We start from the raw sequence: 16128 nt of genomic DNA on the forward strand, positions 1-16128 counted from the left end.
CTGAGAGGTTTAAGGCATCCAAAACACCCGCAGATTCCCGAGACGTCCGGAGCCCAGAAGGAGTCCTAGCTTTAGACGATGGGTTTACTCCTCAGCTTTCCTGCCCTTCCCTGAGTGAGAACTGCCTTCAGAGACAGAGATATCTGTTTGTTCAGCTAAAGCTGCTTCCAATTCCTGAGTCTTCTTTGAGCACCTGAACAACCTGAAGAGGTATCTGGCAGGAGCCCAAGACTGGAGGGGACTCTCCCTCCAGGAACACGACAAAAGATGGAGGCACAGAATGGTGTCATGACTCACCCTGGGTGGCCAGAGGTGGTCTTGGATCCCAGGTCCCATGGTTCCAGTCATGGCCCAAGCCACCCACCTGTGCACCTCTAGGGTCCTCTCCTACCTTCCTTCACAACTGAGGCAACAGCCACACAAGACCCATGATGACCATGGCACAGGGGTTACGAGCACACAACCCTCTCCATTCCCAATGCCAACTTGTGCAGCCATGTGACCTGGCACAAGGCATTGACATGGGGAGCGACAGTCTCCTCACCTGTGACCTGGGCATGGCAGGTCACTACTACCTTGCAAGGCTGCTGAGATGGCATGAGACAGCTCATGAAAAGCACTCAGCTTAATGCCTGACCAAACGTACCAAACGTAACTACGTTAGTCATTTCTGCTTGCAAAAGAACGAGAAATGCCACCACCTTGAAATTATACAGCATTTGCCCTTTTGCCCAACAGCATGTTTTTTTTTTTTTTTTATCCTATGGCCTGATTTCCTAAATGGAAATCATTCATTTTTGAGAGAGAGAGAAAGAGAGAGACAGAGCATGAGCGGGGAAGGAATAGAGAGAGACAGAGACACAGAATCTGAATGAAGCAGGCTCCAGGCTCTGAGCTGTCAGCACAGAGCCCGATGCGGGGCTCAAACCCACAAACCGTGAAATCATGACCTGAGCCGAAGTCAGACACTTATCTAAGCCACCTGGGTGCCCCATGAAGTTTTTCTAACTTACTTGGTGGCAGAACCTGTAACTGACTGGGAGAATGACAGGGCCAGGCAGCGCTGGGGCACAGTCATGGGGGCACCACTTGGGGCCTGGGTGCCCCAGGGTGTTCTCCTCTCCCCCAGGTATCACACCTGCGGGGAAAGAGTCCAGCTGATGGCAAAAAGAAGGGGGAGCAGCAGCCAGATCACATTTGGCTGGGACCCCATCACATTTGGCTGGGACACACACAGACCACCGAGATGATGTACCTGCAACCCCTCTCTGCTGGCTTCCCTCCCTCCCTCTCTGTCAAGCCCCTTGCCAGCCTCCAAGCCCACAGGGGACACAGCTGCCTGCCTTGGGCGCCCTGTGGCTCTGCCTTGAGGAGTTTGCAAACACCCCGTCAGCTCATCTCTTGGTGCCTTTCTCCCCTGCGCAACAGCCTTCTCACTTCTCATGGAAGCACTGTGCCACCAGACAAGTACAAATCTAATTGTAAAAGCTTGCTCCCTATTCATTTTCACTGCTGCTTTGATTTATTTTATTAGCAAACTTCTTTTGTGTGATGACAGGCTTCATTACAGTGTCTATAAAAGACAATTACTTGCTCTTATCTCCTAAACTGAGGAGGGAAGAAACAAATGGTGATGTGCATCAGAAGACACTCGGGGACCCAGAGACAGTGTGGCAGAAGGGCCCATCCTGTGAGGAAAACATGAGCCAGCAGGGGCCCTGGCGAAACCTCTCTCTGTCAAGGACATGGCTGCCTGGAAACCACCAGGCATGACTGGTCATCCTTCCTGCTGACGGCCAGGAGAAGACAACATGTCTTTTGCTTTTGGGATCTCGGCTGAGGACCCCTATGGAATTCCAACCCTATTTAGTTGCACTTGGGGGACATAATATGATAATAGTTGCCACCAATTATTCTGCATTATCTGTGTGCTTAGAAGGTACATAGCGTTCCTGTTATGAACTCCATTCTGGAGTTAAGAACTGAGGTCTAATCCAGGCTCCTCAGCAAGCTTTGTGAGTCTGAAAGCCTCAGTTTCCCCATCTGCAAAATGGGATGAATTATGTGTGCCTGATAGGGCTGCGATGGGACTGGAATGATGTAATTCTGAAGCACAGAGGGCTGTAAGCAATCCGTATAGTGTGATTTGGACACATGGCAGCTGGGGGGCACTGGAGGCAGGCCATGCAGTTCCCCTCAGAGAAGAAATGGCGTCATATCCATGTCTTCCAGAAGTTCGCATGGTTTTGAATATATTAGTTTGTTTTGAATAAGATACTGTTTCGGGGAGCTTACCAGCATGAAAGGACCTCACTCACGCTAGTTTGAGATATTTATAATGGTTACTGGATGCAGCTGGTGAAGAGTAGGAAAAAAACAATTTTACTTTATTTTTAAAAACCACTTGAAATACAGATTTGAAGGGGTACATGCACCCTGATGTTTATAGCAGCATTATCAACAACAGCCAAACAATGAAGAGAGCTGAAATGTCCATCAACTAATAAATGGATAAAGAAGATGTAGTGTGTGTGTATATGTATATATATACATATATATGTATATGTGTGTGTGTGTGTATGGGTGTGTATAGGTATATATACATATGTACATGTATACATACATACATACATATATACATATATACCTGTACACACACATACATACATATAGTGGAATATTAGTGACCAAAAAGAATGAAATCTTGCCATTTGCAATGATGTGGATGGAGCTAGATGGTATTATGCTATGCAAATGAAGTCATCAGAGAAAGACAAATACCGTATTTCACTCATATATGGAATTTAAGAAACAAAACAGATGAACATATGAGAAGGCGGGGAAAGAGGAGAGAGGGGAACAAACCACAAGAGCCTCTTAATGATAAGAGAACAGATTGAGGGTTGATGGAGGCAGGTGGGTGGGGGATGGGCTCGATGGGTGATGGGCACTAAGGAGGGCACTTGTGATGAGCACTGGGTGTCGTATGTACCTGATGAGTCACTGAATTCTTCTCCTGAAACCAATATTGCACTGTCTGTTAACTAACTAAATTTTAAATAAAAAAAATAAAAACCATTTGAATTTACTTCTAGGTTAATATATTATTTTATATAATACAGTTTTAAGCACATATGTGTATCTAAATGAATAAATGAAATGTCTAATTCAACAACATCCTCAGGTGTTTATAGACAAGTTGGCCAAAAAATGGGAGGTGGCTGCCTTACACTGGGGTTTTGTTGCTTAAACTCATAAATGAATTTAGTCAAGTTGCAATTTCCCTGAGATGTGACTCATACTTGGGACAGAGCACTTTCATAACCACCCAGTCAGAGAGGTCCTATCATACCTTTTACGTGTGAGGAAGCTGAGGCCTTGCGATACAAGTGCCTTCCCCGAGGTCCCTCAGCTCATAAATGGCAGAGTCCACAGTGGAATCTGGGGCTGGGTCCCCCCAGAACTAGGCAGCTCTGAGACCTCCAGGCAGACTGTGCCTTCCTGGTTTGATCTTTCTTAAGCCTGGTCCAGACCCTATTACGGTCTTCTGCCAAGACCCCTGTCAGCACCTGTATTGCCTACAGAATGAACGGGCAGCCCTGGCTTGCAAATAAGGCTCTCTGCCATCTGTTCTTCTCTTGATCACTTCTGGCCCTCTCCACATCCCCCGGACTCGTGTTGTGGATGCTGAGAACCAGCTGCGGTGCGTTCACTTGTCTGTGGTTTTGGGCGCCGTCCTTCTCTTCCCATCAATAACGCAGCCCATACAAACATTCATTCACTCATTCATTTACACTGGACCTAGTCATTGGGCAGCGTTGCTCTAAAACCCTGTCAGAAGAAATGGAACAGAAACTCGCTGTCAAGGGTGGACCCAATGACCCGAACCTGATGATATAACAGGGGGAAGGTGCTGGGACATGCTGACCAACTGCCAAGCAGTCTACCCATTTGCTCTGTCCTTCCACGTCCAAGCCTGAGAACGTTCTCTGTACAAGACCCCACGTATTCATTACCGCCATAATCCTCACCTTTGTGAGCATCAGAATCATCTGGAAAGCTGGTTAAAATACAGACTGCTAGGGCCCCACCCCGAGGGTGTCTGACTCAGCAGGTCTGGGGTGGAGACTGAGAATCTGCATGTCTAACAAGTTCTCAGATGCTGCTGCAAAGGCTGGTCTGAGGACCACACATTGAGGACCAGTACATGCTGGAATAGTGACAACCCCTCTCAGGATAATGGTATTAGCTAGTTCACAAAGACAGCCCTGTAAGTTTCGAGTTTTTAGTGCCCTTGTGGATGAGAAGATACGGGTTCAGCAGAAAGGGCAAGTGAGCTGTCCAAGGTCTCACTGAAAGTTCATTCCAAAGCCGGGCCTGGAGCCAAGGTCTTCGGCCTCTGTCTTGTCAGCCTCAAAGCTCTTTCCACTCCTGTCTTCTTGTAACTGTAGCCTGACTGCATCAACCATAACAATGCAAACATTAACAGCTACCATTTATTGATCATTTATTACATGCCAGGCACTGAGCTAAGGTTTTAACACAGTTTGACTAACATCACGTTCACACCCATGCTATGAAGTAAAGATTATTCTATCCCCATTTTACAGCTATGAAGTCCAGAGAGATTAGGCCACTTCCCCAAGGTCACACAGCAACTAGCTAATCAAGTCTGCACCAGAACCCAGGGGGTTTGATTCTGAAGGCCATGTACTTCATCCGATGGTGTTTGATGGTGTTCTAACATGAGGGTTCTGGTCAGAACAGCTACCACTTACTAAGTGCCTTTTTGTCTGGCTCTAAGCCAGATGAATGTTTCATGCCATTTAGTTCTTAGAACAAAGCTCTGAAGAAGTTATTATCTCCATTTTTAGCAACGAAAGATGGAGGCATGGACACAGGTATGTGCTGGTTGGGAAGCCATGGATGACAGATGACCCTTGGGCCTTTGAGCCACCTTCCTGGAGGAATGGTGGGAGACGCAGGCCTCTACAGACACATTCATGGAATTTCAAAGGGCTTGCTGAGAGTCATGAGCAGAATGCTCTCCCTGCTCCCAGCAGGTGGCTCTTGGGAAGCCTGGGCACCTGTAGCCAGGAGGAAAATGCTGCACGCGGCAGAGCACGTTTGCGGCATCCTCGGATAGCTTAGCCAAAGAAAGAATTAGCACCAGGTTCTCAGCAGCAACTCTGCAGCTGGTCTGAGTCAGGTGGCGGGGGGCGGGGGGGGGGGCGTGGTAAGTGATGGGATGGGGGAGGTGTTGCCATGCAGGTCCTTGGATGGTAGCCCCAGATCACCTTCTGCCCCTTGGGCTGGCCTCTGGAAATCATTTTTCCCTCCTGAACAGCAACGCAACTCCCCTCGGGGCTGGTGCTGACTTCTGGACCCTTCCTGTAAAAAGGGCCTCTGTCTAGGCTGGGCCCACCTTTCCTCCACCCCTCCCATGGGTGGAATGAGTTTAGAGTCAGGACATCTGGGATTTAGCTCCGGCACTGCCACCTTCTAGCCGAGGGACCCTGGTCCAGTCACGGAACCATTAAGGGCATCAGGCCATAACATCACCTGTACCCAGTTTCTGGTGTGCTCCTGCCTTCTTTTCACACTATTTCACTTACTCCTCCTGACGACGCCATGAGTTTTACAGAAGGAAAGCCTGAGAGTTTTCTCATTTAAAATCTGCCCCAAAGCTGCAGTCTGAGACTGGGTTGGGCTTTGACAGCTACGTCAAACAAAGCAAACCCAGGGGCCCTGACACCTCCTGCCTCTGCTGGGATGGGTTTCCTCGTGGAACAAGACTGTCCCCTGATGTGGCATTTCAGGACTCCCTCGCTCACATGGACCTGCCCCATGGGACCCTCAGGGAGGAGCCACTGCCTCCTCAGGCCCACCCTGCAGAGCTACGCTCCGTCCTTCCCTGGGGTGTCCTCGCTGTCACTCCCTTCTCTGGAGGCCTCCCTTGGCGGGGGGTGGTGGTGGTGGACTCTCATGCCTGAACTTGCAAATGGCCCAAACACAGCACTGGGATGTATATGGTGGGGCGGGGGATGCTGCAAGGGCTGAAAAACCATTTTTCCTTCTTAGTTTAAAAAAAAAAAAAACTTCTTTCTTTCTTTATAGAAGTGATATGTACTTATGATGAACATATTCATTGTTATAGAAATAGTAGAAGGGGACAGCTGCACCCTGGAGCCCTCCTGCCCCCCCCCCCCCCGACACCACAAGGAACAGGACGCTTTCATGGCGTGCTGGGTCAGAGCACAGGCTCAGTCTGAAATCCCCGCTCCAGCCGTGTGAGTTTGTGGAAGTGACTTAACCCAAGCCTCAGTTTCCTCATCTACAACACGGAGAAAGTGAGAGCACCGCCTCGGGTGTCTCATGAAAATTAAATGACCATGCATGTAGAGTGCTGTGCACAGAGCCTCACACATTACTGGTGTGAGTGACCAGCAAACACCAGCTGCTAGAAGGATACTCTCAGGGTTTTTGTTTGCTGGTTTGCCTTCATCATATATTTAAACACCAAACATGGGATCATATTATATATATACTATTTTTCATTTCTTTTTTTTAATTTTGAGAGATAGAGACAGAGCATGAGCAGTGGAGGGTCAGAGACGGAGAGAGAGAATCCCAAGCAGGCACAGAGCCTGACATGGGGCTTGAGCCCACGAACCCTGAGATCGTGACCTGAGTCGAAATCAAGACATGCTCAACCGAGTCACCAGGCACCCCGATACTATTTTTCATTTCTGTTTAAACTTAACTTTGGAGGCATCTGGTCTTTTAATATCATATTCCATTGTTTAGATGTGCTTTTATTTATTCCCTAAGGATGTACATTTCGGTCCTGTCAATCTTCCCCCATTGTAAGTAAGGCCTCAACAAATAACTTCTACCCAAATCTCTGCTCATCTTTGCAGTTGTCTCCCTTGGATAAACTCCTGGGTGTGGAATTTTGGGTGAAAGAATGTGCTTGCTTTGGTACATAACAGATTTAGCCAAATTGCTATTAACAAGAGGTATCCACTTATACCACTGCAAAGCCCACACCTTTCTCATGCCAGCTCATCCGTACTGTCCGGTGGAAGCATCCTGTCTCCTGGATCTCAGAGATGAAGATGTCCTAACCCTGGCCTCCTAAGGACACTATGCAGTCCAGTTCCTGGCTCGTTCTACTGCCACCACCTCTAATCCAAACCACGCTTGCACCTGTGTAAGTCAAGGGACTTTCCCCACAGCATCGTATCCGATCCTCTCTCACGGGGCAGGTAGGAAAGCTGTATCAGCACTGTCTGGGATGTGAGGGCCAAAGAGGTCAAGCGATTGGTCCAGGATCCCCAGATGGATGAACAGATGGATGGAAAGCCAAGATGAGAAGCCAGTGCCCTGCCTTCTCACCGAGTACCCTTCCCACAACACCACCACTACCAAAAGGTGTTGAGGTAAGTCTAGGAAGAGCGGGGCAAAGGAAGTTTTATCAGATACAAATTGATGCCACTAACAGTTATTTAAAACACCTACTGTGGGGGTGCCTGGGTGGCGCAGTCGGTTAAGCGTCCGACTTCAGCCAGGTCACGATCTCGCGGTCCGTGAGTTCGAGCCCCGCGTCAGGCTCTGTGCTGACTGCTCGGAGCCTGGAGCCTGTTTCCGATTCTGTGTCTCCCTCTCTCTCTGCCCCTCCCCCGTTCATGCTCTGTCTCTCTCTGTCCCAAAAATAAATAAATGTTGGAAAAAAAAAATAAAAAAATAAAACACCTACTGTGGGCCACACACTGGGTATAGAAATGGCCTCCAGGGAACTCAGAGGCCAGTGGGTAAGACAGGTCACCCGTTGGGTCACAATTAACATGAGGAATTCAGAGCTAAGCCAGGAGTAACGTTGGGGTGGAGCCTCGTTAGCACAGACAGCTCAGGTAAGGCCAAGTGGGGGCCTCTCAGACTAAGGAAAGGCATTTCCAGAAGAGTGAACAGTGCCTGCTTCCAAAGATGACCGGACGCACGAGCCTGGGGCTTGTGAGCAGCTCCATATGGCTGTGCGGACACATCTGTGTGGACGTCTGTGGTCTGCCCTGCCCCATATTCATTCCCCTTCTAGAAACAATGACTGGGCTTTCGTTTGGGGAACCAGCTCATCTCCACTTTCCGGTCTCCAGGATGGACATGTGACTGCAGCTGACCAATCAGAACATGGCTCAGGGATGGGCAAGGAACCATCAGGCCAGTGAGAATCACCTTGGGGATTTCTACAGGAAGGATGGGAAAGATAAACTCTCTTTCCAGTGGGATGCTGGGTCCACAGAGAGAAAGCCTGACCTGAACAGGAAGCCAACCGAGATGAAAGTTGTGCCAAGGGACTGAGAGAATCGGAGACTGGATGAGATGGGTTAGTCTCTGGATCCAGCCAGGCCTGGAGGGTCTGCCCTGGAATTTCAACTGTGTGAGCCAACTGATTCTGATTTTTGCCTTCAATCAGATGACTAGGGTCATCCGTAACCAAGAGTGCAGACTAATGCAATGCGGTAAGAGGATGGAAGGTGGAGAAATGAGCAGGGGTCAGCTCACAGAGGCAGGTACAGGCAGGCTCTGGAGTTAAAGATTTAACCTGCCACCAGAACTGGGAAGATTCTAACCGCCAAACAGGAGAACTTCCATGGTGTGACTGTGCCTTTTGGAAACAATATGTCTCCTGGCTGAGAGAGTGTGTCGGGGTGGGGTGGGGGGATCAATGACTCTTCCAGAAATTTCAGAGCCTTAGAATACCTTTTCTAGGGTTTTCCCATCAGGATAGATGGCCTAGTCTGGAATTGGAGCCAAATTATTAATTCATCAGTCCTGATGCCACATATCAATTTATCTTAATTTCTGAAAATGCACTCAGGCCTTTCAGACCAGTCTCTTTTGTCCATCACCAGGAAGAAAGGGGTCTTAGCAGAGATTAAGCGGAGGGAATATGGCCCTTTGAAAATGCTCCGCTCTGGCTGAAATGAACACCCACATTTCAGGGAGGCATCTCTGGCGGATGAATGGGCTTGCCTGTCTCCTCCGCACTGTGGCAGGCTTTCCACAGGGGCTTGGGAGACAATGCACAGGCAGATGGACCGTCACGGGCTCTGGGACCATGTTCTCAAAGCCAGGACAGAGAAAACTGAGGGAGGAAAGTCTCCCTTCCAGACCTGGGAGCCTCCTCGTTACGCAGAGCCCTTTCCCCTCGAGAGTGAAGGACATTAATTGGATCAAATGGAAACAGGAGCCAGCCGCCACCCCCCCTCCCGGACGAGAGATTTCCAATATGGCTTCATTACCAAGTCTTTTGTAAATAAACTGTGTGGAGAAAAATGCCATTTGTTCTGCTGTAATTGCCTGATGAGCATCATTAGATAGGTCTTTGAAACACACAGAATGAAATCATTTTGGGTTTGGGAATTCCTTTGTGCAACTCCTTCTCCATTCACTATTCTCCACAGAGAGTGTTTCTGAAGGGGGACTTCTTGACCATGGAGGCTGGTTTCTGGCCAGTGATCTACCTGCTCTGAGTGTGTCACAAACACGTATTTATTCAGTGCCTCCTCAATGTCAGGCAATCCTTTCGGTACCTGGGACACAGCAGTGAGTGAAACACACAAACAATCCTACCCTATCAAAGTTGACATTCTGGTGAGCACTCAGAACACAGGTGTGCCCATTTCTGGGCACACTTGGCAGAGAACTTGATAAATCAAGTTTGCTCGATGGCTGTATTGACAAACTGTGAAGTTAAAAGTCCTTTGATTCCTTGTGTGTGATTGCACCGTACCCATAAGGATGCGACATTTGGAGAGCTAGACTGCACCGGGCTACGGATACCCAATGACATCTGTGCCATCACCTGCCAGACCTGCACCCATGGCAGACATCACTCATCAGTCACCACCCTCGTTCTGATCAGCTTGGATGCAGCTTCGGAATACATATCAACACCGCGCTGGGTCGCCCCTATCCCAGAGCAGATCAGAGATGGCTGGGAGAGGAAATCTATTTGCTACTTCTCACTTAGACGGTCATTAATTCACTTCACTGAGAGGCTGTAGAATATCCCAGTAAATTAAGAACAAGCCCAGGAGGAGGCAAAAACAGAAGAAAGGGGGGAAAGACCACTGCCAACTTCTCAGGCTAGTTTCCCTCTCTAGTGTTCTCTCCTGTCCCTAAAGAGGCCCAGGAAACGTGGCAGGTCACAACACAGGCTTTGCAGTCAGGCCCCCCTGCGGTCAGGTCCTGGTTCCGCTATTTCCACCTGTGTGGGGCCTTGGGCTGAGCCCCTCGTGTCTTCCTGTGAAATGGGTATAATGATGACACCGCTCTGCTAGGGTTGCTGAGAGGATTAAAAAGGCCAACAAGTGTGAAGGGCTTGGCATAGGGTCCCGTCAGCTCCAAGCAGGGCTGAAATTCAGCTGTTGTGGACCAGAGCTGACACAGACTTGTGTCCAGCTGGTATCCGCTCTGACTGGTTGGTGCCTGGGCCGCCATCGCCATTAAATACTTTGAACACCAACCCTGGACGCGAGTGTTGGTTGGGTTAGGGGCTGGTCCCCTTCGGGGAGACAACTTCAGAACTCTGGAAGTAAAACAGACACAGACCGCCCTTCAAACCCAAACGATGTTTTGGTCGTTCTTGAGTTCTTTTCTTGCTACTCAAGAATTTATGTTCCCTAGTTCTGAACTGCTCAACCAGAGGTGTACATGGTGATGGCAATGATGTCGATAACGAACATAATCTTTGGGACGTTGTTAGGAAGCACCCAACTGTCATGGTCGCATTTAATCCTCTGAACAACCCCGTGAAGATTCAAGTATCATTAAGCAGATTTTGTGGCAGCACAAACCGAGGCTCAGTGAGGTGAGCCTTCCTTGTCTGAGATCACACAGTCTGTTGGAAGTGGCAGGGCCGGGATCTGACCCCAGCACCGAAGTCTCAATCACGGTGTCCCGCCTAAAAAGTTGATGCCCGATTCGGGGGGCATCAGGGTTGTGTATTCACAGGGCTCGGCCCAGTAGTGGTGCCGCTGGCCATCCCTCGCAGGCTGGGGGTGTGCCCTTCCAGGGGCCCTGGGGATGCAGACGCAGACCCTGGCCAGACGTAAAGGGGGCACGGGACAAGCTAAGCCTCCCCTCAGAGGGACCAAGCCTCTGTTCGTCACCTGAGACCAATATGGAATCCCACAAATGAAGGGGAGGAAGTGGCCCCAGAAGGGTGGGTGGCTAACTAGTAACCACCATGTCCTCAACTACCATTGTCAGCAAGCTTCTACAGCACATGGGCTGGTCTGATAGAGTAAATATTTACTCACTGGATCTTGAATAGTTTCTACCCATTTTTTTTTTTAATTTTTTTTTTTTTCAACATTTATTTATTTTTGGGACAGAGAGAGACAGAGCATGAACGGGGGAGGGGCAGAGAGAGAGGGAGACACAGAATCAGAAACAGGCTCCAGGCTCTGAGCCATCAGCCCAGAGCCCGACGCGGGGCTCGAACTCACGGACCGCGAGATTGTGACCTGGCTGAAGTCGGATGCTTAACCGACTGCGCCACCCAGGCGCCCCGTTTCTACCCATTTTTAATTGCTGGCTGTGTCCCCGGGTTGCATGTTAAACGCTTCTAAGATATTATCTCGTTCGCTCTTTGCAATAGCTCTGGAAGATAGGTAGTATTATTATTCTGTCATTTCAGACGAGGAGAGAAAGCTAATCTAAACTTGCCCCAAATCACACAGCTCCTGAGTGGTGGAACTGGGATTTGAACCCACACTTTTCTGACTCCACAGGTTGAGCTCCTGACCACTGGTCTCTACGGCCAACTCCAGCAGTGGTGGATACAGAGAAAGCACACTTGAGAGGGGTGGCCACAACCCACTAAGGCTAACTGGGAATCTGCGAGGCCACGGGCCATCCCCAAAGCACAGCATCCCTCCAGGCCTGTGTGTCCCACTTACCCCGGCTTCTCTTCCCCCCTGCTGGTTTGCTGGACACCTCACTGGGAGACAGCACCTTTACTGGAAGCAAGACCTGTCTTATTCCAACACTGCCATCCTAAGAAGGGGACGACGTTAAGGTAAATGGCAGTCAGAGCTTAGCAGCCTAAGGAGACACCCCACCTCCACTATACACACGCAAGAAGGAGTGGCCCATGGCCTCTGACTTGTCACCTGAGGAGCAGGGGCTGCTGAACCCTGAGCATCCAGAGTCTTTCCAGGCTCAGAAAGCCAAGGGGGTGTGGCAAAGAAGGGGGCTTCCGAAGAGCCGGCTCACCTTGAATGAGATTTCATACTGCTCCCCTCCCCAGATCTCCAGGCCTGGGTCGTACCCACCCAACTCCCAGAACCATTTCCGATCCACAGCGAACAGTCCACCGGCCATCACGGGAGACCTGTCAGGGAAGAAGAGTGTGGTGTGAGGACAAAACGTCCCGGCGGCAGGCTCCGAGTGCAAGCTGACACTGCTATTCCCCCGGGGAAGGTACTGCACACTGCCCCAAGGGCACAGCCTGTGTCTAGCAGGGAACCCAACGCCCCTCCAAGGGAGGGCCCAGGCTGTCTTCTTTCTCGGCCATGACTTCCCTTCTTAAATACTGCATTTTAACCAAACGGATCCAGAGCTCCTTTCCATGGTCACTTGTGAGAGGAAATCACAGTAACGTGCGCCTTGCAGCGGCATGGTCTATGCCTCTCCAGTGCTCCCCCGGGTTAAATGGTCTGAATCGGGTCCCTCTGGGCCTGTCTGCGCAGTAGAATCTCTTAGATGACAAAACACGCAGCTGTCTGGGCCCTACCCCAGACCTAGGAAGCTATCCCTGGGCGGTGGAGTCTAGGAATGCGTGTTTTCAAACAGCCTCCTTGGATGAGTCGCCCTCAGGCTGCCCAGCACTGGACAGGAGTTCTGCTGAGAGTTTGCAGAGGAAGACACAGCTTCTGCTCTTTCAGGTAAACTGGGCTAAGACGAACTCTGCACATTCACTGTCTCGTTACCCACTGAGCGCCAGCTGAGCCGTAGATGCTGGAAGAATGTGCAGGTAAATCAGAGCTGGCCTGGGACTTTGGGGGATGCTAGTGTGCCCGGGCAGCTGCCTCTCAGGACAGAAGGACCCAGAAGATGGATGGGAGGTACCAAGGGCCTCTGGGAGGTGCAGACGGCACTAAAGGAACATGGAAAGAGCGAGTGTCTGCCACCAGGTTTTGGGAGTGAGGAGAGAGGCTGGGGCAAGAGTCAGGGAGGGGTGCTCGGGGTGGTGGCATTTGAGGTGGGTTTTGTTTGGACAAGTGGGCAATGAGGGGAGAGGAAGGTACCCTGGAGGGGAAAACCACAGGAGCAAGGGCACAGAGATGATAAACGGGGCAGTGCCACGGGTAACAAGTCAGCACGGCATCATGCCAGGCCAAGGGCAGGGCTGGCATGCTGCAGCCTGCCTGGGTCCCCCTGGTGCCTCACATGGGGCTGGCACCTGAGGGGCCGCTGGTACTCGCTGAGTGACAATCTCGCAGAGTGACCGCGTCCTTGTCCGGCTCCACTGGAAGACTCCAGACCCTCAAACCAAGGAACATTCCAGCAGCGAACTCCATGCCACCTCCTGGCCTTGGGAACTGCAGGTTCATGGGAATTGGGCTGATTTAAGAAGAACTTAGCCGACCTACATGCCTCCCACGCTTCATGTAGCAGATGAGCCTTGACAGCATGGCAGGGACTCCTTTAAAAGATCCCCTTGAATATCCACTGAGGGCTTGAATGTGGCAGGTGGTTGACTGAACTGATGATTTAATAAAATGACTGCTCCTTGAATTGACCTCATGAGGTGGGCCTCATCCTTATTATCCCATTGACACGTGTAGAAACCAGAGCACAGACCGGGAGGTAACTTGCTCCAGGCTTCACAGCTACTAAGCAGGATTCGAATCTTTAATCTATGCCAGAGCTCACACCCTCAGGGCCACAAAACTCTGTCTCCTATCAGGGAGGAGCCATGGAGAGGCAGGTGATGAGTGAAAAGGACAGGGGAACAGGGATGGGGAAACTGTCACTCCACTCTCCTTTACCTTTGGTGGGATGTGAGATGAAGTGTTTAACCACTGAACCCCGTATCGCCCACTGCAGCGACCACGGGCCACATGCGGCTACTGAACACCCGGAATGGGACTACTCTGAATTGAGTTGTGCCGGAAGTGTAAGGGACACACTGATTTCCAACACTTACTGTGAAAAAAATAATAGGTCTCATTAACCATTTCAGGGATGCCTGGCTGGCTCAGTCGTGGGGCCTGCGGCTCTTGGTCTCGGGGTTGAGAGTTTGAGCCCCACGCTGGGTGTAGAGATTACGTACACATAAAATCTCAAAAAAATAATTTCCAAGTGTTGGTTACATGTTAAAGTGAGACTATTTCAGATATACTGGGTTAAACAGAGTATATTACAAAAATGAATCTTACCTGCTTCTCTTTACCTTTTTTTATGTGGCCACCAGGAAATTTAAAAGTATTTTTGTGGCTCCCCTGATTTTCTACTGGACGGTGCTCATTTAACATCTCAAAGCCTATCCCCCCATCTACACAATGAACATGTAGCTACATTTCCTAGTTCACATTGCTGTTATAGTTCTGAAAGTACCCAGTACTATGAAACATACGGTGTCTAATATCAACTTTCCTTTGTCTTCTGAAGATGGTGGGGTTTGGGTTTTTTGGCTGGAGCCATACACTGCCTGGAGAGGCAGGGAGCGTTTCTGAGCCAGGGCTTCGTGGGAAATCAAACCCAAGACTCTGCATGCGGAAACCAGCCTGGGCGGGAGCCCGGGGCAAGGACCTAGGAGCCGAGGTGGAGCAGGGAGAAGATCAGCCTTAAGGCATTTTTGGATGCTGGATGCTGGCCTCCAGAGGGAGGCCTCTCCTCCAGCCCCATCTATTTCCTGCCCGTGTTCAGCAAGAACAACAACGGTTCTGAGGTCTAGTGTCTACCACTCACTTTACCGACATCATCTCCAGCTCTCACAAAGCTCTATTAAGCCCCTTTTCAGACGGAGAACTCTGGAATTCAGAAGAGCGACATACTCTGCTCAAGGGCATGCGGTTACTAAGTGGATGAGCTGTGGTTCCAACCAGGGTCGGCTCCCCAAGCCCGTGTCCTTCAAACATCATTGTCGCCCTGGGCCTGCGGATTGTTACTTGCGGGCACCGTAGAGCGGTGTGCAGGAAATGACCAGGATTTTTCTAGTGGCCTCTCTCCTGGATTTTGTCCAAATACAATACAGAAAAGATACTTTTGGAAAGAATCGGAAGATACAAAGGATGGAGAGTCCCTCGGGAAGCATCTAGACCAGTGGGTCTCAACTGTGACCACACAGTTCGCATCGCCTGGGAGCTTTAAAGAATATTGATGCCTTGATCCCATCCCAGACTCTGGTGTGACTGGTCTTGGGTGGCAGGTGGCCTGGTGGGTTTTGTTTGTTTTCACAAGCTCCCCAGGTGATGCCAATGTGCAGCCAGGGTTGAGAGCCACTGCTGCAGGGCAGGCCCAACCCCTTCAATATCCAAGTGAGACGACTGCGGCCCTGGGGGGACAGGGTGGGGGGCGGGGGGAAACTACTGGGGCCTCTGCTAATAAGCAGCCACAGGACCTGGCCTTACCCTCTCCTCATCCTGCAATGAGGAAGATGAACGTGCCGAGACCCATCCACATAGGGCCCACGACTAAGCTTATGGTACTGGTTCAAACCACAGGGGGTTCTGGTTACCCTGAAAATTCTGTTCTCTGGAGTACCCCATTCCGACCTCAGCCTCTGCTGTGTGTCACCTCGGGCAAGTCTCATGTCCTCCCTGAGCCACAGGGTCTGTGCCAGTCAAGGGTGGAGGATTCCAATTACACCCTGGGGCTCTGTTGTGAGGGTTGTGTGCGGTCATGTCGGCTGGGACTGCTCTGCCGGCTCAGCTCAGATGTTGGCTACTCCTTTTGTTGGTATTACTCTCCAAGAACTCGGGGCAACTGGGGCCTCGAGCGTACGGAGGGTGCTAACTGCATGATGTCGTCTTGGGTTCTGACAGTAGTGGTTGGCCATGTTCAGGAGACCAGAGGTCAGGGGAAGAACACGGACGTCTGACCTGCTCAAGCGGC

General features: G+C 50.4%; 1 protein-coding gene across 1 annotated transcript in view; it reads right to left on the reverse strand.

Annotated features, from left to right (window-relative positions):
- Window positions 1–16128, reverse strand: part of GALNT10 (polypeptide N-acetylgalactosaminyltransferase 10) — a 224150-nt gene that overhangs the window by 19619 nt on the left and 188403 nt on the right. The window contains exon 7 of the mRNA XM_030328732.1: window positions 12283–12400. Coding sequence (XP_030184592.1) covers window positions 12283–12400 — 118 coding nt within the window. The remainder of the gene's footprint in view (window positions 1–12282; window positions 12401–16128) is intronic.

This window comes from Lynx canadensis, chromosome A1 (genome assembly GCF_007474595.2).
Source record: "Lynx canadensis isolate LIC74 chromosome A1, mLynCan4.pri.v2, whole genome shotgun sequence".
Lineage (NCBI taxonomy): Eukaryota > Metazoa > Chordata > Mammalia > Carnivora > Felidae > Lynx > Lynx canadensis.